General features: G+C 38.5%; 3 protein-coding genes and 1 non-coding gene across 7 annotated transcripts; 2 read left to right on the top strand and 2 right to left on the bottom strand.

The window, feature by feature from the left end:
- The first annotated feature begins 370 nt into the window (after nucleotides 1-370).
- LOC145894297 (dehydrogenase/reductase SDR family member 6-like) lies at nucleotides 371-2,442 on the top strand. The gene is made up of 5 exons (XM_082982838.1): nucleotides 371-665; nucleotides 1,005-1,174; nucleotides 1,352-1,530; nucleotides 1,632-1,724; nucleotides 1,892-2,442. Exons 1-5 carry the CDS (start codon nucleotides 418-420, stop codon nucleotides 1,946-1,948), a joined length of 747 nt encoding a protein of 248 aa, XP_082838964.1. The 5' UTR covers nucleotides 371-417; the 3' UTR covers nucleotides 1,949-2,442.
- A 523-nt stretch (nucleotides 2,443-2,965) lies between these two features.
- Nucleotides 2,966-4,645, top strand: LOC145895093 (dnaJ homolog subfamily C member 27-like). Its single transcript, XM_082983846.1, has 5 exons — nucleotides 2,966-3,136; nucleotides 3,452-3,594; nucleotides 3,682-3,805; nucleotides 3,863-3,948; nucleotides 4,275-4,645. Exons 1-5 carry the CDS (start codon nucleotides 3,037-3,039, stop codon nucleotides 4,443-4,445), a joined length of 624 nt encoding a protein of 207 aa, XP_082839972.1. The 5' UTR covers nucleotides 2,966-3,036; the 3' UTR covers nucleotides 4,446-4,645.
- A 689-nt stretch (nucleotides 4,646-5,334) lies between these two features.
- LOC145894752 (heterogeneous nuclear ribonucleoprotein D-like-A) lies at nucleotides 5,335-9,415 on the bottom strand. Of its 4 annotated transcripts, none has more exons than XR_014401574.1 (10): nucleotides 8,870-9,415; nucleotides 8,586-8,626; nucleotides 8,288-8,415; nucleotides 8,065-8,217; nucleotides 7,875-8,006; nucleotides 7,728-7,800; nucleotides 7,509-7,547; nucleotides 7,306-7,434; nucleotides 6,843-6,980; nucleotides 5,335-6,499 (listed from the first exon to the last, which is right to left on the bottom strand). XR_014401574.1 is itself a non-coding variant. In XM_082983398.1 (10 exons), the coding sequence occupies exons 1-9, from the start codon at nucleotides 9,280-9,282 to the stop codon at nucleotides 6,852-6,854; spliced, it is 1,251 nt and encodes a 416-aa protein (XP_082839524.1). In that variant the 5' UTR covers nucleotides 9,283-9,415; the 3' UTR covers nucleotides 5,335-5,549; nucleotides 6,843-6,851. The 4 variants fall into 4 exon arrangements, 2 of the variants coding, with proteins under 2 accessions (XP_082839524.1, XP_082839525.1); XR_014401573.1 differs by having other exon boundaries at nucleotides 5,335-5,549; XM_082983398.1 differs by having other exon boundaries at nucleotides 5,335-5,549; nucleotides 7,292-7,434.
- Nucleotides 8,697-8,796, bottom strand: LOC145896444 (small nucleolar RNA SNORD16). Its single transcript, XR_014401893.1, has one exon. It is a non-coding gene; the product is annotated as a small nucleolar RNA SNORD16 (small nucleolar RNA).
- Nucleotides 9,416-9,950: the final 535 nt, after the last annotated feature.

The raw sequence follows: 9,950 nt of genomic DNA, 5'->3' as shown, positions 1-9,950 counted from the left end.
TGAGCTTTTGAGTCGTTTTCTTATCTATTTTTTTTCTGATTGGGCGGTAAAATAATGTATGATGTGTATGTGGGGTCCGAGAAATATCAAATTCACGAATTTGGGGTCCGAAAATTTTGTAAAACCCAGCTACCTACTGTGGGGGCCTACAGTACACCACCCAAGTGACAAAAACGCTTGCTGTGCCATATGTAGTATGTTTTGTGCCAAGCTAGTCTCATTTTCAAGTACATCAGACAGAAATGGTGTCGATTATCTTCAATGAACAATATCAATTATTTGTAGATCGGTTTGCAAAAGTCAGTCATGCGTGCAAAGCACTGACGTTTTTGATTGTATTTCATGTGACTTGCCAAAAGAAAACGGTTAACAATTTCTTGAGCGCTAATAAAGTGAAGTCTATCCTAGAGATTAAAAATGGGCCGTTTAGATGGAAAAGTATGTGTGGTAACCGCTGCGGCTCAGGGCATAGGGCGTGCTTCGGCATTGGCATTCGCGCAAGAAGGTGCCGTAGTTCATGCAGCCGACATTAACTTTGAGAAACTGAAGGAAATCGAGAAAGATGGCTCAGTGGTTATTCATAGACTCGATGTAACAGACAGAGAAGCCATTAACAAGTTTGCAGCTTCTTTGACGCAAGTTGATGTTCTTTTCAATGTTGCTGGGTAGGTTTGTACTGCTTACAACGTGCTATACCTGCAATAACGCTTGGGACAAAATATATAAAGCTGCACTTGTACATTGGATGTTTGGCATATATAAGCCATTTATTTAGAACCACTGTTTAAATCACTGTTAAAGAGCAGCATTTTTATTAGCTGCAATTGCTATATGAAATCGTAAATACCAATTGTTTGGTGAATTAGTTATTTGCTCAAAGTTTCTGGTCAAGAAAAAAAGTCATATGTCTTTGAACCATCTAATTTTATGTTACGTTTTTAACTTGCATATATGTTTCACTACCTGGTGACTTTCTATGACAAAAAAAATTACAATGTTTTCAGTGTCGTACATCATGGAACAATACTGGAATGCTCTGAAAAAGATTGGGACTTGACAATGAATGTTAATGTGAAAAGCATGTATCATATGATTCAGGAAATTTTGCCCAAGATGCGAAAAGCAGGAAAGGGAAGCATTATTAACATGTCATCTGTTGCTTCAAATCGTCTTGGTAGGTTTCACATTGTATATATTGATAATGAGTTAAATTTTAAAGCAGGACATTCTGCTTCAAGGTTGGAAAAGTTTCATGATTTCATTACTGCGTTTTCCTGGTGTTTAGTTATTTTAACTGTTTTTTTGGAATTTGTATATATCAAAAACTCAACAAGTCAATGTTTTCATGCAGGTGTTTATGTCAGGTGTGTTTATCAGACTTCAAAAGCTGCAGTGACTGGATTAACAAAATCTATAGCTGCCGACTTTATTAAGGACGGTATTCGCTGCAACTGTATACAACCTGGAACAATAGACACGCCTTCACTGAACCAAAGAATCGCAAGCAACTCTAAAATGGACCCAGAAGAGGTATACAAAGCCTGTATTAATGGTATATATTCAATAGTTTTGTTTCAGTCATAAAGTATAACTTGCCTGTCTACAGCTGATATTATTTGAAACTCTTACAGTCAAAAAAGATGTTTGAGGCCAGAAGTCCTGCAGGGAGATTTGGCAAACCAGAAGAAGTAGCCCAGCTTGCAGTGTTCTTGGCTGGCGATGAGGTATGTTATTATTAATTGTCATTCATTTCTTGTTGCAGATATTTCGGTTTTGGTTCATGGTCATTGTTATTGACCGTTAGTTATGAACATTTTGCCCCTCTGTTTTTTCCATTAACATTTGTTTTTTCTACTGTTTCAATTTTTTATACCTGTGATGTTGGTTGCAGTCATCATTTATTACTGGAGGGGAACATGTGATAGATGGTGGATGGTCATTAATTTAAAGACCCAAGATTATAAGGGACATCGGTGTTAGCAATTCAATAAACTATGCATCAATATAGTGAAATCATGATTTCCTTTGTAATTGTAAATTTGCCTTATGTACTTGTGCAATAAAGCAGTAACACACAGAAAACAGAAAAAAATAAATTGACATGGGTGCCAATAAAAGGATTTTTTGTGCATCACAACATTTGGAACAGCTATAAACTTTGTGGTTGTTTCTTGTGCAGGTTATTTTTCTCCAAATGAATGGATTTATATGGGTTATGCTTATTTTATCAAATTTCATTTAAATGTGTTTTTGTTAAAGCTCATCAGAGTATTAAAATACAGGTCAATAGTAAAACTTCTTTTACATTATAAAGTCATTTTATCTCCACAGTAGGATTGTGTTTTTTGCAAATTTATAATTTTATATTGATTGTATGTTATCAAATACTGATTGTATGCTGAAATTTACTGGTTGTATGTTATCAAAACAATACAGCATTTGTGCAAGTCATACCTGATGGTAGTGGCCATTTAAAATGTATATGTGGGTTTAGTTTAATTATAAGTGCAAGACACACGTTTTGCACTTTTTTTTCGTTTTTTGTTTCGTTTATTTGATGGGATGATTACATAAATGTTAGGAAGAAGCCATGTTTGAAACCTTGGAATTCGCAAAAACGCTTGCGAAATGCTGTAACAGTTGTGTCGCTGTACCCAACATCCGCGCTCTGCAATATGTCATTTTTTTGACCGTCATCATCGCCAGTGACACAGCGAGGTATTATTGAGTAGTTCTTCGTTGGAAGGAAGCTATAATTTTCGCCATTTGTTTGCAAGTGGTTATTTCTGGCAGTTTTTTTTAATATCAGCAAATATTAACTTACGACAAGCGAATTGTTTTGCCCAAGCAGAGATTGCTCATTGTAATTTAATACGAACAGGACACATCTGTGATTGTTAAGGAAAGAGATCAGGTTCCGAAAAGTTATATGTATTCAGACGGGCTTGTTGGCGTCGGTGAATAACGCAACACGAAATGTTTTTACCACTTCATTTGAAACAAATTTAAAGTTCATTCAAAAGAAAATTGGCTATTATGGCTGAAACGAAGCTTAACATGGATGACATCAAATGCGACCTTGGGTCGATCGAACGAAGTGTTCGCAAGAAGGTGGAAAACGTTGTTTGGATGAAAGGTTGGGAAAATACCTTTATGCTTCGGCTATTACCATTTACGCCAAAATTAAAATTGTTACGGCTGCAAAGAAAATCGATGCACTGTGTTGTTTTTTATGTATTACTACGCTGTGACAAATTTCGAAACCGGAATATATAAATTACTGTTGATTCGTCACAAATTACAGTCCTTGTATAATAAAGCTATAGTGAGTTGCTTTGATAAATGATTTGTGTTTTGATTCCTTGATCATGTGTAGGCTCTCATTTGTGTATTCCTTTTCTGTTTTACGTGATGCCTACAAAGCGTGTGCAAATTAATGTCGGTTTTGCAGTCCTGGCCCTCGGAAATGCCAACGTGGGCAAAACTTGCCTGATCAAGCACTTCTGTGAAAGCAAATTCAGTCAATGTTATCACGCGACTGTTGGCGTGGACTATGGATTTAAGGTTCAAAATATCAAAGGAATTCCGCTGCGGGTAAGAATTTTACCCGAGTTTTCTTATTCCAAAAACACTTTTTTTTATTGTTTTTAGCATAAACTGAGTTGGTCTTGCTCTTCACAGGTTCATCTTTGGGATTTGTCTGGCGATCCGCAATACTATGACGTCAGAAACGAGCTTTACGGAGGGGCAGAAGCTTGTTTTATTGTTTTTGACGTCACAAATCGTTCTTCCTTTGAAAACTTAGGTAAGGCAGCTGTGATAAATGCTACCGGTATATTCCAATTATGTCTAATTTTTCTAGATAACTGGATCCGAGAAATTGGTAAGTTCGGAGCTTTAAGTTCAACCATTGCTGTCGTTGGAAACAAAGCCGACTTGCGGAATAATGTAAGTATTGACTTTGTTTGCTATCTTTTTGTATGAGCTCTGTTGTGTGTTTTTTTAAATTGCTAAATTGTTAGACTTGGTTACGTTTCAATTAGTTATAAACGAGTTCCATAAATGTGGAGTCTAAAATTTGAACCCCTAAAAAAAATTTCCTGTTGCGAAAAGTTATGAAAAAGGGTGCTAATAAAATAGGATATCTAAAAATATCTTCGTAAATAAGGAAAAGCTCACCACTTTTAACAACATTTTCGGAAACTGTGGGCCATTGTTTTATGACAACACAACTTATAAACCCAAACCACATGATGATTTTTGTTCGTCTACAGAAGGGATGCGTCAGTACATCAGAGGCACGCAAATGGGCGAGCTCAAAAAAGCTGCCATATTACGAAACATCGGCTTTGAGTGGAGTTGGCGTTTTGAAACTGTTCGAAGATTTACTAACGACGGTAGTAACCGCTAAAAAACTGGGCGCGAGGCCATCAACAACTGCATAAGGTCCTTTGTAACAATATATCGATGACGCAACAAAGCAAGCAGTAATGCATGGGGATCAATTTTACAATTGAGTGAGCACATACATATATGCACGTACTGTTGCTAAGCGAATTTGAGCCAGTTTCGGGCAGTTATAGTGGGGTTTAGGCGTTAAAATTAGATTGTTACGTGGTGCTGTGTGTTGTATTAAATTGAACTAAAAGAGCAGCCTAAACGCCAGACTGTATTTTTAGTGGTTCCTAACCTAGGAGCCGCTTTTGCCTTTTATTTATTCTGGTAATTTGCACCGTGCGGTTTCTCGATAATGTAACGCCGACACCCATAAAAATTGCGAGAGAGCAATTTTATTACCACAATGACACCCATTCAGAATCAGAAAAAAGGGCTGATTGCAGCATTTGTAGTGGTCGCTTATTGGTTTGTTGCCATTGGGTGCGGAAAAATCGTTGTAAATTCCCCAGGGGTGCCGCTATACAAGGAAGGTTGGGAAACACTGGCCCAGTCATCAGTGGTTTTATGATGGACCAAGAAATACAATTGAATTTTGCAGAAAAATTAATCAGTAATTTATCTTATCCATTGTGGTTTCAAGCAAGGCCCACCTCTCTGCGCAAAAGTTAGCTGAATATTTACGTAAGCAACCCCCTCCAGGTGACATGGTATTCCAGAAGGCTTCATAATTCCTCCCATCCAAGTGCAATATGTTTTTTGAACTTAATTAACATGTAAAAAAAACTACTAGGTCTATGTAGGTCACATGCACCAGCAACGGTTATTCGCAAACAATCGGAACAGTCGGCAGGTGCATCATTGCAAATGGCCTTCAAAACAGATTTCTTAATAACTGCTTTGGGTTAACTTTTCACTGGCAATAACGTGGGTTTAGGATATTGTTTCTAAACAAATTTATTGACGCAAACAAAAACAAAGTATAACGGAAACAAGCACAAATAAACATGATTTAGCGCCTTCGTCGTCGGCAGCGTATAGAAGAAAAACGTCGTGCCAGATTTTCACGCACTGTACAGATGTAGGCGACGCAACCGCTAGTGCTGGATAGATTAGCTGATGGAATGGGTTGCAATCGACGGCGCCAAGCGGTGCTGTAAACAAAACAATGTAACTTTAGTGGTTTTAAATGTCTAGTTTTTAAAAATATTGGCGAATTTTTGCATATTTTACACAACGTAACAATTAGTTGATTTGGTGCGGTGCTATTCATTTGACAATTATTTTGAATCCAGATAAGGACAAGATGTTACTAAATACTAAGAGTTGTCTCCTTTCACTAAGCTCGGGGACTTTCTAACCACGAGATACACTTTTCTAACAATATGAAACTAGCTGCTCAACTTTAGTGCCTGCAAAGGAAATGAGTTTACAGACTTCCCTTTAATATTAAAAGCAATTGTTGCACCGCACCAAATACTTAACAAAAACACAGAGGCCAGGCACAATGTTTGGGTTATTGTCGTTTTATACCCACTTATTTACCTGTAAAAACATTTATGAATTGTGGAAAACTCTATAGGAAAAAATCACAAACATTTTCCTTCAAATTGATTATCTGGTGGGGATGAAATTTTACTGTTTTCTTTTCTCTTGTTCATGAGCAAATCATTTATGACAGTATGTAGCCCCTAAATGTCCCATTTACCCGTCGTCGTCAATTGATTCCGCTCGACAATCCGTTTCTTTCCATTTGTCGTGCTGCAGTGGTGAGCAGAGGGGTGGAAAGAACAGTGGGCAAGGGCATGTTTATGGTAGGCCAAAATTTTCTTAGTACTTTTACGAAGCTTAGCAGAGGCTATCGTTAAATGCTGCGCTACCCTTTATATACGCTGAAAGCTATCATATAGAAGAGATCTATATCATCACCTTTTTACAACTCAAAACATTACAACTGTACATTAAAAATGGGGAAACATTACGAAAAAAGGGTTTACTGAGTCTATCGTGTTAACAATATCCCCAAATAACATAAAAAGTTAATAAAAAACTATTAGGCCCGGAGCCGTGGCCACACTCTTTCTCACAAAGACTTTTGGACGCTCTGCAGGCAACACAAAAGAAGAAAGTCTCAATCACTGGATTTGCAAATCACAATCTACCATTCACCACTATCGCCACCCACAAATATCTATCTGTTTAACTTGCCCATTATTTCAACTGATCTTTATTCAGTTGCTTATTTTAAAACTTTTGTTTTATAGTTGCATTTTTCACATTGCATTAAATTGTTGCTGAAAGAATCTTAATTTTTTTCGCTGTACTTTTGTTGTTTTTAAAAAACACGACATCTGCTAAGGGAGGTCAAAAAGATACTTTACCATAGATCTAAATTACAAGAAAATAAACCCCAGAAGTGAAGATATGGCAAAACAGAAATTACATACCTTGGAGAGCTAGTAGTCATGATAGCCATGGTAGGCACCGTGGAATTGACCACGGTGGCCATACCAGTTAATATGGTTTGAATGAGTTCTGGTGTCCCCCCATCCCCCTCCTCGGCGCCTTCCCATACCCTCCCTGGGCTGTAACAAAAAGACAAGCGTCAACTATGGGTGGCATAAATTGCATTTCAATCTAGTAGGTTAGAGTGTGTAGGTACAAAGTCAAACGATGTGCCAACGAGAATAAATCAATAAATACGCCACTGCTGCTACCTTACACTTGGAAAAAGAGTTCTTGTGTGGCACTGTTAATTTTTTTTAAGCATTTACTGTATAGATATGCGAGTCCAGTTTAAGGGAAAGTTTGTTAAATTGTGCTTCCAAGTAAGCCAATATAAAAATCCTGCAAGAAATTTTGGTAAAGTAAGAAATGAGAAAGTGGGGCGGCTCACTTTCGATCCCTTACCTCCACCACCATAACCGCCCTGGAATCCATAATTACCATAACCCCCGGGGCCACCATAGCCCCCACCGCCATAGCCACCTCCACCGTAGCTATCATAGCCACCTCCGTAGCCAGAACCATACCCATAGCCTGAAATATAACATTCTGGTTACACACCATTTTTGTACAGATTACCTACATAGTTCATGTCATGTTACACTTACCACCGCCCCCATAGGCACCAGGTGGACCACCCCAACCACCTGTAACCAAACAGAAAAGTTAAAACCTGTACATTTTTAAGCCTAAACCATCCTGATTTTACGAAATCTGCTCATAGCGATGCGGTTGTTATCGTTCACACATTCATCAGACAGGGATAACTTGTAGTAATCATTGTCAGATAATTTAAAACACACACATAGAACAATATAATTATTTACCCCTTCCCATTCCACCCCCTCGTCCCATAAATCTGTTGCCGCGATCCAGTTGCTGTGCTTCCTTAACGTCAATCTGCAACAAACATCAAAATGCATGATCTATTAGCTGCAATATTACAGTGGAAGTTACTCAAGAAAGCAACATACCATTTTGCCGTCAAGCTCTTGACACCTTTCAGCATGGGCCAGCTTAAGAATGCCATCTTTTTTAAATGTGATGAAGCAGAAACCTCTCTTTTTCCCAGTGCTTCGATCAATGGGTCTTTCAAGCACATCAATCTGCATAAAAAGGCATTAAATCACCAATAATTTAGTGGCTGTTGTTAGAGATATTTACCTCTCCAAACTGGCTGAAGTGCTCACGAATTTTGTCGTCATCAGTGTCATAGTTAATTCCACCCACAAAAAGTTTCCCATCTTTTCTTTGCGCCTCTGCACGCTTCGGGTCAATGTTTCGTCCATCCAACCTGTGTTCCTTGCATTTAAGAACCTGAAAGCATGAACAACATTGAATACAACTTCTATCATACTGTATTGTAACTTGAGGCTGTATTACTTACTTCATCAACACATGACGAATTCTCAAACAAAATAAAGCCAAAACCCCTTGATCGTTCAGTTTTGCTGTCTTTCTTGATGGTGCAATCCACAATTCTTCCATACTTCTCGAAGTATTCCCGTAGAGCACCTAAATAGTTTAGAAACTTGAAATGCCAAGTATTGACACAAACAATGTTTTTATTAACATAAGAAGCTCATTGCGAAGCTACATGAATTCCACAGAAATGGTTCAGATGACGAAAAATTGAATAATCATAGCTTATGTAAATAAAAAGATATTTTCAGCTATAAACTTACAACTACTAGTCTCCCATGAAAGTCCTCCAATGAACATTTTTCTAAAAAAAGCAAGAAATTGTAAGTAACCCAACTACCATACACAAAAATACCATACATATTCTAAAAAAAAGCTCAGTACAAAAATTTCAGCAGGACGATGAAGTGGCCTAATGGCAGCAGGCAACTGCCACCACAACAACCTCTGACGCAAATTACAACCATCATAGCATTTCAAAACTTACTCGTTTACGTATAAAAATGTTGCACAAAAGCGCAATAAAAATATGATATTTACTACTCACGCATCATTGTCCTCTGTGGCATTTATTAATGCACCTTCCTCAAATTTCTTCTCTTGTTTCTCGTCAGAATCTCCGTCGACATCACCTTCACCCTGGCCATCTTCTGTGGCCACTGCTTCAGCTTCTTGTCCATTCGTTTCTGCCGGTGTTTCCTCGCTGTCATCGGCAAGTTGGGGAGTTTCCTCGGAGGTTTGTTCAGGAGTTTCTTCTTCAGTTTGTTCGGTTTTAATTTCCGGTTCGGTTGTAACTTCTGGTTCGGTTTTAACTTCTGGTTCGGTTTTAACTTCTGGTTCGGTTTTAATGTCCGGTTCGGCGACAGCTTCTTCCTCCTGGGCAACTGGTGCAGCAGGTTCTTCTTGCTGTGCTTCTTGTTTCACCTCCACCTTAACTTCGACGTTTTCATTGTCCGACATGTTAAAACGATTGGTTTGGGTGATTAAGTTTTGTAGCCCAGTTTAAGAATTGTGCGAACACCGATTAGCTAACAATTACCTAACGATCGTTGCAAGCACCACCACTCTTTCAGCTTGCTTCGCAACGAATGGCGCCCCGTGGTTCGTGAAGCATGTGACAGCCACGCCGAGACGTCACGTGCGTTTTCTCTTCGTTTTTATTGGGCGGTGGTATCACGCGCATGCGCAGTAGTCCAGGCCATACAAGCAGAGTCACAAAAGAAAAAAAGCGGCTTGGCAACCACGTTTTTTGTTCTGTGTGGAAGGTCAAGCTGTTACCGCTGTGCCAGTTTGTGACGTAAATAATGTCGGTAATTGAATGAAATCCCACTTCAATTAAAGAACAAAAACCATTTGCAGGCACATGGGTTTCGAGTTTGAAATATGTGGAAGTTGTGAATCATTTCCTCCACGTTGCCGTTTCGCGCCCAGTTGCTCTTGTCACGTGTTTGCTTCATCCGCCCAAATAAATGAGAATTTGAACACTAAAACTGCGCGAACTTGTTACCAGTGGTTCGCGATGAGACGTTATGTAGTTGCAATGTCAACAATACATTTCTTGCGAAATGAGTATTGTGTCATGTTTTGAACGTTGGTGCGTTGTATTCCGACCCTTTGTAAAATGTGCT

Source organism: Ascidia mentula, chromosome 3 (assembly GCF_947561715.1).
Source record: "Ascidia mentula chromosome 3, kaAscMent1.1, whole genome shotgun sequence".
In the NCBI taxonomy this organism is placed as follows: Eukaryota; Metazoa; Chordata; class Ascidiacea; order Phlebobranchia; family Ascidiidae; genus Ascidia; species Ascidia mentula.
Note: the sequence above shows the minus strand (reverse complement) of the source record. Positions and strands in the feature narration are given on the sequence as shown.